This window comes from Rousettus aegyptiacus, unplaced genomic scaffold (genome assembly GCF_014176215.1).
Source record: "Rousettus aegyptiacus isolate mRouAeg1 unplaced genomic scaffold, mRouAeg1.p scaffold_m13_p_6, whole genome shotgun sequence".
Taxonomy (NCBI): Eukaryota; Metazoa; Chordata; class Mammalia; order Chiroptera; family Pteropodidae; genus Rousettus; species Rousettus aegyptiacus.
The window spans coordinates 102,538,474-102,554,248 of record NW_023416309.1 but is presented as its reverse complement, the minus strand read 5'-3'; the positions used below and the strand labels follow the sequence as shown (position 1 = coordinate 102,554,248).

Here is a 15,775-nt window from a genome sequence, read left to right as displayed (position 1 = left end):
CAAATAAACAATAACATTTATGGGCAATTGATTTTTCAACAAAAGTGCCAAGACAATTTGATGGGGAAAGTTTTCATAACAAATAAATATCCACAAGCAAAAGAATGAAGTTGAACCACACTTCAAATATATTTAAAAATTAATGCAAGATGAACTAAAGACCTAAATGTAAGAGTTAAAACTATAAAACTCTTAGAAAAAAAAATGTGTAAATCTTTGTGACTTTGGATCAAGTGAAGGCAATAGTTTCTTAGATAAAGCAGTCAGTAGGCAATGTTTTCTTAGATAAAGCACAAGCAACAAAAGAAATCATAGAAAATGGACATAATCAAAATTAAAAACTTTTGTGATTCAAAGGACACCATAAAGTGAAAAGACAATCTACAGAATGAGAGAAAATTTTGCAAACCATTTGTCTAGTCAGAATCTTGTATCTTTAATACATAAAGAACTACTCCAACTCAATAATAAAAAAATTAATAACCCAATTTTAAAACGGGCAAAGGATCTTAATAGACATTTCTCCAAAGGAGATATACGTATAGCCAATGAGCATGTCAGATGCTTAACATCATTAGTCATCAGGGAAATGTAAATAAAAACCACAATGGCATACTACTTCACACTCCTGAGGATGGTTATAAACAAAAAGATGAGTGTTGCCAAGAATGTGGAGAAACTGGAACTCTCATACACTACAGATGGGAATGTAAAATGAAGCAGCCACTATAGAAAACAGTCAGGCAATTCTTCGAACAGTTTTTTAAAAAGTTACCGTATAATTAAGCAATTTCATTCCTAGTAATATAGCTGAGAGAAATGGGAAAATATGGCCATACAAAATATGAATTAATTAATATAGCTGAAACTAATAGTCAAGTTATAACGAAGGTTAGGAGCTTGGGAGTCAGCCTATACTATCCTTTCTTCTCAATTTTCTGTATGGATGTGATTATCAACTGTTGTTAAATATTTCTAAATATTTCTTGAATTTATCACTATGTTAACTGATGCCTATAGTATTAAAATGGCATCTTTAAAAATCTGTACCACCAGTCTCATCTCTCTCCACTGATTTTCCACAATGTGGCAAGGGAGGTCTTTCTTTAAAAAAAAAAAAAAATCTGATCAATCGCCTAAATAAACTCTTAATAGCTTCAATATTACTTACAAATGTGTTAAAGTCTAAGTAAAATAACTAGCAAATAGGATTCCGCAGTATAACTAAAAAAATAAAAGTTCTAGATACACTTAGGATAGGTATTCTCATTGAGGCTGATAATTATCTCAAAGAAGGGAACTGGTTCTTAGAGGAGGAGAAAAAGTCTTAAATATTAGAATGGTTTTTGGCCACAGTACATAAACAGATATATAGTTTATCTGTGGTATTAAATGTTCATGGTGTATGTGTGTATGTGTATGTGTGTGTGGGAGGGGGGAGGTGATAAGTAATAAAAATGTCTAAAAAGGCTCATTAAGAAAGTGATAATAAACAGAAAAAAAAAAGTTAAGAAACACTGCTTTAGGATAATGGTAGCCACTTAGATTTACTTTCTCCACATGGTCTCCAAAAGCCCATACAAAAGAACAGGTAAAGCAAATAAAGTAACCCATAGCCCATGCTGCAGCATAACTAAGAGGCAGAATATTACAAACTTTAATTTACATGTAAGCCAAGAAATAAAAATCTAGGACCAACACAGTCAGTTCTGGAGCCCACACCAAAGTGAAAAATCAAGTGACAATTTCACAGAAGACAAAATGATGAAGAGTCCTTTTAAGGCAGAACACAGATAATATCAATGAGAGTTTACCCACAGGCGAAACGCTAAGAATAGGTCAGAGATGTGACAGATCAGAGCTATAACCTCTGGGAAACTAAAAGAAAGGAGCTGGGAAATCCATAGGACCACAGGCAGCATCGGGAAGGGGACCAGTATTGTATAGGATTGGTGATGAAGGAAAAGATGGAAGCAGTTAAAAATGAAGTCCGTACTAAATGGTATCATCTACCCAGTTCCCATTTATTAAAGTAAATGTACTTCACTGCAGAAACTGAAGAGGGCACTCTTAAACTGGATAAGCCACCCAACATCTTCAGCAATTCCCACAAATGAGAGAGAGAGAGAGAGAGAGAGAGAGAGAGAGAGAAAACAATGCATTTAAAAATACATTGTTCATAGAGTGTCTGGCATGTATGAAAAGTTCTTTGATAGGTGTTCTCTGTAGACTTAGGGGTTAGGAAAAGATGTTGGTGTTGAAACAGTCTCCCTAATTGCAAGGAGGAAGAGAGGATCCTCAGGGACAGAGGCCAAGCAATAGTCTTTAAATAGCAGGGGGGGAAATGATGTGGTGAGGCAACAGAGAAGGAATGGTAGTAAGAATGATACAGGGATTGATACTGCAGGGATTTATGGAGACCAATTACTTGAAGCTAAGATTTCTATAGATAAAATAGATGGGATTCCAGTTGGGTACACACAAAAATTCCAGTTGGGTCCCCCATCCAACTTTCAAACCTGATTTAATTCCTGTCTAGAGCCCCTTGAAAAAAGGAAAAAACTTCTCTTGAGGAAGAACTCTGTAATAACAACAAAAGTATTTACTATGAACCTTTTTCAACCCTACCTTAGTTCTTCTTCCCTCATTAAAACTTGTCCCATTTCCTCACTTATTTTTATATTCTTGTATTATTTATATTTTGTTAGCTGCTTGAAATCCTTTTTGAAACTATAGAGACTAAAAATTAAAGACATGAAATCCATATAGTGATTTTTAATGTCATTTCATTATCTTTATTTTACAGTAATTTTTCTTGGAAATAGAAGTATTTACTTACCTATTGACTCTTTGAAACGTGGACTTTCTTTAATTTCCCTTAAGAAATCTTTTAAATCCACCTCCTTATTATCTGGAAGGTCAAAATCAAGCACGCTGATATCAAAAACTTGATACTGAACTAGCACATGAACTAAAGGGTCTGATTTACCTAAAATTTTATTCTAGTTCATATTTCTGTCTCGAACAATTAAAATAACTTCAATATAACTTTTCATACTTTTAGGAACCACCCACTGAACAGTTAATGATATTAATAGCTAATATTTTTTCAGTTCTTCCTCAAAATTAAAACATACAACTTTTGAGTTCCTATATAAACTAGGCATCCTTTCATGGTGCCTAACTCATGTAATCATCACAATAATTCTATGACATGGGTACTCTTAATATGCTTATTTTTTAAAGATAAAAGCCAATAGAAATTAAATAATTTGTCCAGGTCACAAATCCAAAAGTGCTAGAGGCAGTATTTGAATTGAGGCAGTCTAAGGCAGAAGGTAACTTTAATGACATATTAGGACACACACACACACTTGAAGATACAATAATTTACAGCGGAAAATCTAGGGCTATAATTACATTAAGGAGACTTCAAGTAACAACTAAATATCATCCCACTACAAATCCCCAGAGATGTTATATGAAATACAACATTCTATAAATACATCACCAAGTCATATGAAAAGGAAATAATAAAAAGTTAAGTGGGCACTGAGATCCAGGGTGGAAACTAAGAGTGAGTATTAAGGCTACGGTTATCCTGCGGATACATATCAGACTCAGAAATGGTGAGCTGCTTTATTTAAATGTTCATGGGGAGTCATGAAAAAGAACTTGGGTCTATGCTAAATGAAGAGTTTGAATTTAAATACCAAATGAAACTGAATGCTTAAAGGATTTCAAACCAGTGAAAGGGAGATTAGCATATTATATTCACTGGCCTGGGCAAACAACAATCTTCCTAATTCTTAGGGGCAGTTGGGGGAAAATCGCCAGTGAATAATGGAAAGCCCAGCCTGCATTTCATGTGTATTTGAAGTCCAAAGCTATACCACTCCCATGATATGAGAAACCCCAGGTCAAAACATAAAAATTGATCCAGGTCAATAATAACCTGGGTTATCTAGCAAAAACAATAACCAGACTGTTTTGGGGAGGTACTCTCTAACACAGGACTCAGGGGATTCCCATAGAAAAAACAAACTGGTTAAGATAAGCCCGAAATAAAGGATCACCTAAAACCTATGAAACAGCAGCCTCTAGAAGTATTCCCACATGCTTTGACTTTTTAAGAGTGAATGTGTACAGGCAATGAGATTAGTACATATTTCACGAAACCAAAGATGAAAAACAAAGTTAAATATGGGCCCATTCAGAAATAATAAACAAAACAAAATAATTGTTCTTTTAAAATGTAGTGAGCCTTCAGGTATTTCCGTTGGTTAAAAAACCAGCAGAAATGGGACAAGTACTATAAAAGGAGAGATGAAAGTGGATCTCCTCTGAAGAAAGATTACATATCAAAATAAAAGTGTCATGCCTTTGTTTTATTACATAATATATGGTATTTTTCCTACCCATGCTTATAAGTAATAAATGGTAATTATCTAAATAAGCCTATATAGTATCCAGATCAGTTGAACAGTTAGATATGTCAACAAATTAGTAAACTATTTGGGCTCTGATTTGTATCAACCTAAATCTTCAGTATGACTCTCTTTAACATCTTATTCACATATATACACTCTAAGACTGTTACCCATAAACAGGGAAAAATGAAAAGAATCTCAAGACGAAAAGTGTTCACCACTGATGTCACAACATTTAAGGGCTTCACTGAAGTCCTCCTCAGTTAAATTAACATTTAAACTTTTAAGGGCATGCTCCAAGTTAGATATACTAATATTGTCATTATCAACATGCAACAAGATATGACCAGCTTCTTTAATCTCTACAAAGATAAGTATATATATACGAGATTTTACTGTTTGAAAACAAAACAATTTGTCCAAAGTCTGCAATAGGCAAACCTTTACAAAAAAAAAAAATATTTATTTATTCTAACCAAAATTTCTGAACAGAAAAAAGAAAATATTTTGTTTATAACTGATAATCCATTAACTTTAAGCAGCATTTGAAACCAAAACATTTCATGGCAAAGAGAACATGGTCAGTTATATGAATCCATTCATCCATTAAATATTGAATGAACTGTAAGCCTTTCTTCAGTAATAGTTATGTCCTCCACATGTAGGTCTAAAGATTTCTATCAACTGATAAGGTAAACAAACAGAGGCTAAAATCTGAGATTAAAGTTTTGATCCCCAGGGCCACTCCTAGTTCATATTTTACTTGTGTGTGAAAAAGGTACCCACTTTTATGCATCAGTTACAAAGAGGCATACCTTCCTCTGGACAACTGCAATCTAGCATTGTGGTTCAAAGCTCTGAGAGCACATTGGAATATATGGACTGCATTTCAGTCTTCATTTGTACTCTATCAACCAGGTTGTGCAAGTCATAACCCATACAAATGGGGCAGTCCTGTTGATACCAGGCCAATTTAAAATATAAAACATAATCATTATTGGCTGTTTTAATTTTTCATCAATCTATTTTCTATTCCATTTCTCCCTCAACCCCAAAATAAAGTTGTTGTATATGTTTCCATAGACTGCAAACTGTTGCATTACACTAGCAGATCTAAACCTTCTTGAATGTCACTTGGAAAGAATACTATAATATCATCTTAGATCTACATTCATTACACCAAGACCAACAATGAAAGTTTCAGCCCTCTCTTCAAAGAGATTCTGTATATTCCTTGAAGACAGGAACTAAATCTGTCATCTCTGTAAATAAAATTATAATATATAGTTGGTACTGTGAGAAAAGTCTGGATAAGATAGCATGGAAGCACTGAGAAGGTTCACCTAATCTAGATTTAATGAGTGATGAACTCTGAGAAACCTTATGGGGTGGGAGGTGAAATTTGAGCTGAGTTTGAAAGGGAAAAAATGTGAGTCTGTCTGGCAAGAAGTATGTATAAAGGAAACAGCACATGCTAAGACTTGAAACCTAAGCAAATGGAGCCAACTTATAATATGTAGTATGGCTGCAGAATAAATAAAATTCAGAATTGATGAGAGATGAGGCTAAAGAAATTAGAAGACATTTATTCAGTGATGTATTCATTTCATAAATACTTACAATCACATGAGTTAAAAACATAAAAGATTTGGAATAATGCCTAGCACAGTAAATGTAGATATTAACTATTAATATTAGTTATTACTAAGACCCTGCTGAGAGCCAGGATTGTGCTAGAATCTAGAAAAACAATGGTGGGCAAAGTGGAGACATGGTCCTTGGCCAAATGATGCTTCCAGGCAAGTAGGAGAAAGAAACATTAATCAAATCATCAAAAACATGAATGGATATTTCTAATATGAAATAAGTGCTATGAAAGAGACATGGTTTAATAAGAGCCTATAAAAAGGAAATTGGCCTAGACTAGCAGATAATGATAAGCTTCCCTAAGAAACCTGGCACTAATATGAAAGATGAATAGATGTTAAGTAGGCAAAGAAAGTCAGAGAATATTTCAGGGAATATGATATGCAAAAGCCTTTTTGTGGGAGGAAAAGAGAGTACCCAAGGAAAAGAAAGAAAGCCAATGTAGCTGAACTACAGAAAGCAAGGATAATGGTGCAAAATTATACTAGAGAGGCATGCAGCATTTTGATCTTTATACTAACAACACAAGGAATGTTTAAAGAGTTATAAATAGGGGGAGGCAACATGATCAGATTATTATTTTGGAAAAAAAATTCAGTCTGACTAGAATGGGCTAGCAATCCATTGGATTTGACAATGATTCTAAAAAAGAAACCAATTCTTTTATAGGGCAAGTTTTCATATATATATTTCTTACCATCTGCCTTTGGTAATTTCAAATTCAAAGACAAAGCCTCTTTCTTAAAATCTGAAAATTTCAAGAGAGATATCACATGATGAGGAATAGCACCCTGATCTTACCCAGTTTGAAAGGAAACCAATGGATAGATTAGATACTTCATTTCTCAGTAACATTTATCATTGATGACTATTGCCTTTTTCTCAAAAGTCTTCCCCTGACTTGCAGAATATTCTTTTCTCCTTATGCCCCTCTTACTTCTTAGACTCCTTCATGGATTTGCCATATATTCCAAAGCTACTTAAGTACCTTTAAAGGTGGCAGAGTTTCTAATGTCACAGATGCTTCCTTTCTCCGTAAGAAGGCAGATTAATCCTCGGTCCCATATATTCAATAAAATATTTAATTATTAGTCTGAATTGTTCTTCTCTATTTCTGCTCACCTACCTATGATCTATCTAATCCTGGAGCATTTTTTACCTAAGAACAAGTTGCAGTTATACCCATTCATCCCATACATTTCTGACAGAAATGGAAATTGGTACAGAGATCTATTTGAGGGACAAATGGTAGAAATAAAATCTGTTCATTTGCATAAATGGACAATATTACAGTTAGTTAACAGTTTAGAATAACTCAAAACTAGTCCAGGTATTACCTTGAAACAAAGGGAGGTTAGAATAAAGTTCAGTTACACTTACCTTTATTTTTTAAATTTGCTTTAAGCAGGATGAACAAAACAACTATTTAGACGTACTTTCAAAATTATAAGATTCCTCTAAAACAGGTTTTCTCACTTGCAGCACAATTAATATTTTGGGCTAGATAATTATTTGGGGGCCGGAGTACTGTTCTGTACATTGTTAGGCTGTTTAGCAACATCTCTACTCACTAGATGCCATCAATTTGACAACAAAAACTGTCTTCAGACATTGCTAATTATTCCTTGGGAGGCAAATCTGAATTTAATTTTTAGCTGAAGCTAAATGTAAAGGTAGGAAATGGCTTTCTCAATATGGGTAAAATCCATCTGGGTTCATCCCAGATGAGAGTATAGATGGATCAGGTAAATTTTTTGTCAATAGGGCAAACAAAAGCTCAATACTTTTATGAAGTGTTATAGAGACAAACATTTAACAATTATTCAACAATAACTTGTAATTATCAAACAGCCTTTCACCTAAAAAAAAAAAAAAAAGCTAGAAAGGTATTAAGACCTCTCTAAAACTAATAAAAGGAAAGGAGTTAACTTTGAAATGAAATTACTCTAGGAAGAAACACTATTTTGAAGCCATACAACAACATATATAAATACTTTGAGACCAACTTTACAATTTAGTATAGTAGATCATCCAGGCTTTTGATATTGTAATAACTAGATCTCTGTGGATATACACTATAAGGCATAACCCTAAATCATGTTTATAGTAAATAGTGTTCCAATAAGTTTAGAGTATTATTTAAGAAGTAAGTATTAAAACTTAATTAGTATTTGGTAAAAATAGTTTGAAACCTCTGGATAAACTTTTAGAAGAAACTATTAAAGCTGATTGTTATTTGCTCAATGAATTCACCTTCAACAAAGGAATCATCCACTATTTCTCGAAGATTATCATCGGTGAAATAAATTCTATTAGTGTTTAACTATATCTGAATATTTGTCCTTATCAGACTAATTACGTTCTTTCATGCATTTCAATGTCTTAATGGTCTTATTCAATGCTACAAACACAGAGAATATACATACAACATGTAATTCAGTCCATGGATCTAAATTTCAGAGACATAACAAGAAAAGTGAACTCCTCTAGATTTGCCAGCCCAAAATGGCTGTTACTAGCCACATGTGGCCATTTAAATAAGTAGAGCACTCCTACTTATTCTTCATTCTCCACTCCTATAGTTTCCTATAGACTCTTATCTTTAATTTTAAAATTATTTTTGCTAAAATACTGGATTTGGGTGGACTATTCCTCTATGAATAAAAGTATACCAAAGTTTCTCAAGTTATTCTGTTAATGATCTCATCATTTCAGTAAAAAATACTCTTTATTCTTCATAACTGCTCTCAAACCCCAATCCTCCCTTTTCTACTGTCCTTCTCAATGCCCCTGCTCCTGTCAGCTAACTTCATCCAATTTAGAGAATCATCATAGTCTGTTATATTTAGTACAATAACATCAAACATTTGGAACAGAAAATTCACGATGACCTCCCTTAATTTTAAAGAGAAAACTTCACTTTTTTTATTAGTTTCAGGTATAATAAATAAATAAATGAAATCTTTACATCTGCAACAACATGGATAAATCTAGAGGGTATTGTGCTAAGTGGACTAAGTCAGATAGAGAAAGACAAATGGCATATGATTTCACTTATGTGTAGAATCTAAATACAATAAACTATAAAACAAAATAAACAAATATAACAAAAAATGTAACAAAATAAACAAATATAACAGAAACAAACTCAGAGATACAGAGGACGTTTGAAGGTTACCAGATGGGAGGGGTAGGTGAAAAAGGGAGACGGGATTAAGAAGTACAAATTGGTAGTTACAAAATAGTCATGGAGATGTAAAGTATAGCAAAAAGCATATAGTCAATAATATTGAATAACTATGTACGGTGTCAGATGGGTACTAGATTTATTGGGATGATCACTTTGTAAGTTGTATAAATGTCTCATAACTATGCTGTACACCTGAAACTAGTATAATATTGTATACCGACTATAATTGAAAAATAAAAAATATTAAGAAGGAAAAAAATTTTTATTAAAAAAAATTGAAAGCGGGAGCTCAAAGAGATATTTTCATGCCCATATTCATAATAGCACTACTCACAATAGCTAAGAAGTGGATGCAATGCAAATGTCTATTGATAACCACAACATGATATATATACACAATGGAATATTATCTAGCATGAAAAATGAAGGAAATTCTGACACATGCTATGACATAGATAAATCTTGAGGGCACTATGATAAATGAAATAAGCCAGTCACAAAAATACAAATACTGTATGGTTTCATTCAGGTAGCCAGAGTGAACAAATTTACAGAAAAATAAAATAGAATGATGGTTGCCAGAACCTGGAGAGACAAGGATGGATAGTTGTTTTTAACAAGTTTAGAGTTTCAATTTGCAAGATGAAAAAGTTCTGGAGATTGTTTGCACAACAATGTGAATATACTTAACACTAACATTACTGAACTATATACTTAGAAATGGTTAAGATGGTAAATTTTATATTATATGTTAGTTACCACAACTTAAAATAAATTTTAAAAATAGAGGGATAAAGCAGAAGAATCAGTTGTGACCAAGATACTTATTACTTCTCAAAACAGCCATGAAACAATTGAGTTAATGAATGAATGCTTGCATGATAAAGCATTCGAGAAATCTGTTTGCTAATATTGTCTTCAAGAAATCCACTTAAGCACTTATATTCATCAAAAATGAAAAATAATAATGTAGCTTTTAAAATTAGACTCTTTATCTAGGTACAAAAGGAAGTCTCTTCCTTTGGATTAATTTTTCCCTATCTGAGAAATCTTTTTGGGAGAAACAAAAAGCTTATCTTTCTTTTTTGGTATAGGAAGAAACAGAAGGAAGTAAAATCAGCAAGCCTTAATCTCTTTCACTTCTCATTTTAATCTTGCTAAAAAATATTTTAATTATTTGTATAAAAAAATAAAATCATTGCAAGCTACAAAAACTGGATTGTGGTGATGGTTATATAACTTTACAAATTTAATAAAAAGCAGTGCATGGGTGAATTTTATGTATGTAACTTTTACCTCAATAGAACTGTTTTTCAAGACATTCTAAAACAAAGGTGAACAAAACCAGTACTTCATTCAAACAAGTTCATTATAAAATTTTAAAATCAATTCACCCATCAATTGCTAATAATGGAAGAAATTAACCTATTTGGCTTTCTCATTATCATTACTATTATTGTAAATTTATGTAGCACTTTTCAGTTTATAAAATCCACATAACAACTCTGAGGTAAGCAAGTTAGCTACTATTACTCTGATACAGTAAGTTTTTTTTTTAATGGCAAATGGCTTGCCTAAGGGTTTCAGTACTGTTATGTATCTATCCAAAAAGCAAACTCAATTCAGTTTAACCTAATTCTTCTCAACCTAACCACTCTTTCCTCCATATCATTTAAAATAAATTTCCTACGTACCATCATAGACAGGAAGACTTTGCTCCTTGAAGAGAGCATGCATAAAGTCATCTAACTTCACCATTCCATTTTCTGTAAAGTAAACAGATTATACATTTTGTTTCATTTTGTATAAAAGGAAAATATACATTTTAATACAACTGTGAAAAAATTATGTAGCCTTCACTTCATTTTCCTATTTCGCCTTTACATCCTGTATCCCTAGAAGAGTCTTTCTAAATTAGATCAATTCATTTCAACAATTACTGAGGACATATTAGTGCCAAGAACTATGCTAGGCACCAAGGAAACAATAATAAGTAAGATAAAGTCCCTGATTTTTCAATATCTATTACAAAGTGCAAAGGAGTGAGCTAGGCACTCAGGTCTTGATAGATACAGGAAAAAGAAAAGGTGCCCATATAGATAGACCATGAGAAAGTTAAGGAGTCTATTTCACACCATCATGAAAATCCAGTCAGTATGCCATCCATTAAGATACTTCGCCAATAGTAATAAGCCCTGATAAACTCAAGTATCCCCATCCCTAACCCTCGTATCCACCGAGTCCAAAAAATTACCTATTTTTATTTATTTTTATTTTTAAACTTACAAGTATTTTCCAATTTAATTAAAAATAATTAATAAACTACCTATTTTTAAATACAAATCCACCACAGTGATCATGTCAATCCTGATAAGCAGCAAAAATTGTTTAGTACCATCTACTTCTAAATTTTTAAATCAAATCTTCATTACTATTTGCCTTAGCTAAGAAATTTTGCTCAGTTTCTAAGAATTCACTTCTAACATTATTTCAAAGTCTGTCTTTCCCCAAAATATTGCCTCTGCCCTCTCCTCTCAACTGGATTTCTGCTATGGACAATTTTTATTTAATGACAAAACAACTTCTCTAAAAACAAAAACCCTTCCTGGGAACTTAAACTCTTCCTTGAATTTAGGCTGGTGACTGGGATATGTTATTTAACATCTAGATGCTAACTACCTGCCTTGATAGTTTAAATATCATTAGCCTTAAATTTCTAGCTATGGCATTCCCTCTACATTTGGGAATCTCCAATTATTTCTCCTTACATCCCTGGACTATTTTCTTGGATACTGTGATTTTGCTCCTGAATCTCTCTATAATTGCACTGGACTTCTGCAATAACTGTCTCATTCTAGAAGGCACAGGTAGAGATAGTAATGAAGCCTATAGAAACAACTCTGAGATATGAAAGGCCTAGGCCCTCCAAACTAATCCATTAGGTCAGACTTCTCAGAAATTTTTTTTTACTACTTTCTATTTTTATATGTTCTTTCTGAATCTTGTTTAGAATGGCCCATTCTGTTTTATTTCTAGTTGAGAGAACTTACTCCAACATTTAATACTATCCCATAAAAGTATCTAATTTTCTCATAAAGTATTGTATTATCAGTCTCTCACCATTTTTACTGGTGTCTGTCACAATCTTCTTGAACTCCTTATCTGATAAAGTAATTCCTATTGATGGCAAAATGGACTGAAGTTCTTCTGCAGCAATGTAATTTTCGGGGGGTTTACTGATAGCTTCGCAGACATTTTCTAAATATATAAAACGTAGAGAACTATTCAGCAACAGAATTTATGTGTCTTAAGCAAGTATTGTTACCTAAAATCTTTATCTAGTAATCAGAAAGCAAGTTTTAATTACTTAATATTACCTTACAGAAAGATTGCTTTTCTCTTCATATTTCTGTTATCTTACATTATACTTAAACTTTCTCTTATAAATCACACACAAAGCATCTTGAAATTCTATAAACATTTATAAACTACTTGTTTGGAGAAACAGAATATTCCAGTGACCCAGCCAATGCTGCTTGGTTCTGATTAAAATATAATGAATAAATCCAAGAGATCAAAACACTAGTATGTTTTAAATTCAAAGATTCCAAGCTAAAAGTGAGAGTTCTTCCCTATAACATTACTTTTTCATGATTTCAGCTCACAATCTTCAAAATCATAAAATCCTAGAAGCAGATACATGTGGCCATCATGTGCCTCCTAATTATATTACTTCTGAGGTATTAGAGCCAAAATGCATAACCTGAATTTATTCATGAAGAAATATAAGGAAAAGCCAAAATGAAGGATATTACACAAAATAACTAGTCAATATTCTTCAAAAGTGTAAAAGACATGAAAGATTGAGAAACCATTCACATTGGAGGAAACTAAGGACATATAACAACTAAATGTAATGTGTCATCTTGGATGGGATCCTGGACCAGGAAAAGGACAACTAAATGTAATGTGTCACCCTGGATAAGATCCTGGAACAACTGACAAAATTTGAATAAGGTCTTTAGATTAGTAAATAATGCTACATCAATGTTAATTTCCTAGTTTAGATTATTGTACTGCGGTTATATAAGATCTTAACACTTGGTAAAACTAGATGAAGAGGATATAAGAATGTTTTTACTTTTGTGTTACTCTGATGAATTTAAGATTATTTTGAAATGAAAAGTTAAAAATGTTTTTAAAATGTAAATCGAATGGCAGTCACATTTCATAGATGCCCAGTTACCATCAATTTATTTGGAAAAGTTATACCAGCTAACCTATTTCATTACTTCTCTATATAGAAAACATTAAGTATGCAGTGGTAGGTGACATCATTTGATTTTGGTGACACCAGGAAGATTACCAGTTTCTTCCTCAAGCCTCTTGTATCCACTGGCTAACTGCCTACTACTCCATTATTTCTTTTACCAGGGCTTTTATTCTTACTGAATGAGACACAGAGCAACAGCAATATATCAGTAAAGAAATCAGAATAAATAATTGTGTGGCTCTTTAATAGATCATACTCCTTTTTCAACTGAGTTATTTAAAATATGCATTAGTGCATAAGATTCACTAATTTTTCACTAAGCACTCATTTTAATAATTACATTCAATACTAAATGCAATAAAAATGTCAAAAAGTTTCTTTAAAGAATACAGACATAGCTTAAATAACCTCAGCCAAGGACTACAGGAAGTAGTGCTTAATTAGTTCTATACACAGTACTTCAGTGATTTAAGTAGTATAAAGGGAGAAAACATGTAATTGTTGGGAAACCATTGCTCATCTTCTAGGAAGACCATAAAGCCTGGGGGATCTGAGATATTTAATATTAGTTATTTTCTCTTGATAGTCATGGGACTACAATAGGTAATGCCTGAAGTACTATGGATATCATATATTTAAATCATGGAACTCTGTGCAAAAATCTCACATAGACTTCTTACATACTTGGTTAAATAAATTATAAAATAAACATTTCCAAGGGAAAACAGGCCCTCTACTTTCTAGGGAACTTGAGCGACTCCAACTGATCACCGAATAAGCTTCTCCACCTAAGTTAGGCTCCCCAAAAAGGGAGCATCTGACAAGGAACTATTATCAAAACCACAGCATTGTATTTATTGGCCTATGTACCAGAAGTGGTGTTTACCCAGAATACTGACAATTGAAATGTCTACAAGTGTCTAATAACTGATTAACTTAGCTTGTTTCTGTGATACTCAAGAACTCAAAAGGACCTAGATTTTGAATTACATATATGATACTAACCCAGAGCATTAATTGCAGTTTTTTCCTTAGATGAAACTTGATTTAGGAGACTGGACTGCCTTCTCACAGCTGGCTTCTGAAGTTCTGGGATGCTAAAAATATCGCTTATATCCAGAGACTTTTTGAGGCTTGTAATACTCTTCAAGTTTCGTGGTTTAGATTTTGAGTCATAAATATCAACCTTCTCTGAACTTCTCTTAAAGTTTATGCTATCCTTTGAATATGATTCCTGGAATCCTACATTACTGCTATCAATCCCATCCACAAATTTTTTTATGTGCAAATTATTTTTTGATCTTTTAAATTCCAGGTCATCATTATGCTCCATGATTTTATGATGTTGAAGTTTTTTTCTGCTTAACTTTGGGGATAATGACAGTTTAGGCAGTCTGGAAGATAAAACACTTTTCTTCCTATGTGGTAGACAACCTCCTGATACATTTGATAACTTTCTGTTTGAAGTAGCTTCATCCAAGGCTGACCATTCCATAACTGCTGAACAAGAAAAACATATTCAATTATTTTATTTACCTGTACAATTTGTAATATTATTTTAAAAATAAGTCCTCATGAAAGATATTCAAGATATTATCAGTTGCTTAAATTGATAAAACAAATTTAATAAGTTGAAAAAAACTAACAGAGCTGAGGTCAAAATATGTAATATTAACAAGGTTAAATATAATCTGCTGAAGCTTATTTAGGTATAAAACTTAAATACTTATTCAAATATACTTAATATATTTAACATATTATCCCTTAGTTATGAAGTGCAGAACCATGAGGAAGTTTTGTAGAGGGGAAATTTTTATTTATAATTAAGGGAAAATTAACTTTGTATATAACATAATATCTTTAGAAAAATATTAATACAATGTCTCAACTAGAACTTTATTTACAAAATTTACCTGATGGCTCCAAATAGTTCCTTACATTTAAATAAAACATATTAATGTATTTCAAATGTTTTAATACTTAATCCTCAGAACAACTCTAGGAGATTGTCAAGCTCCTATAAAATCAGAAAACAAACTTCAACAGAGTAGCAGTACAATCTTGACTACGAAGACATTTCTCTTAGAGAAAATAAAAAGTCTCTTGGCTTAGTCTATATTAGAATGAACAACTAAAAGAAAATATTTGAATTTTAAGCATCTAAAAAAATGTTAAATTAATTTTTTTAATTGACATATAACATTGTATTAATTTTAGGTATAAAAAGTCTGGAAA

General features: G+C 32.3%; 1 protein-coding gene across 1 annotated transcript in view; it reads right to left on the bottom strand.

Annotated features, from left to right (window-relative positions):
* The window catches only part of EFCAB13 (EF-hand calcium binding domain 13), a 283,929-nt gene that overhangs the window by 233,991 nt on the left and 34,163 nt on the right, over positions 1–15,775 (bottom strand). The window contains exons 11-14 of the mRNA XM_036222608.1: positions 14,546–15,040; positions 12,388–12,525; positions 10,962–11,033; positions 2,840–2,911 (exon numbers count right to left, since the gene is read on the bottom strand). Of these exons, the coding sequence (XP_036078501.1) occupies positions 2,840–2,911; positions 10,962–11,033; positions 12,388–12,525; positions 14,546–15,040 (777 nt within the window). The remainder of the gene's footprint in view (positions 1–2,839; positions 2,912–10,961; positions 11,034–12,387; positions 12,526–14,545; positions 15,041–15,775) is intronic.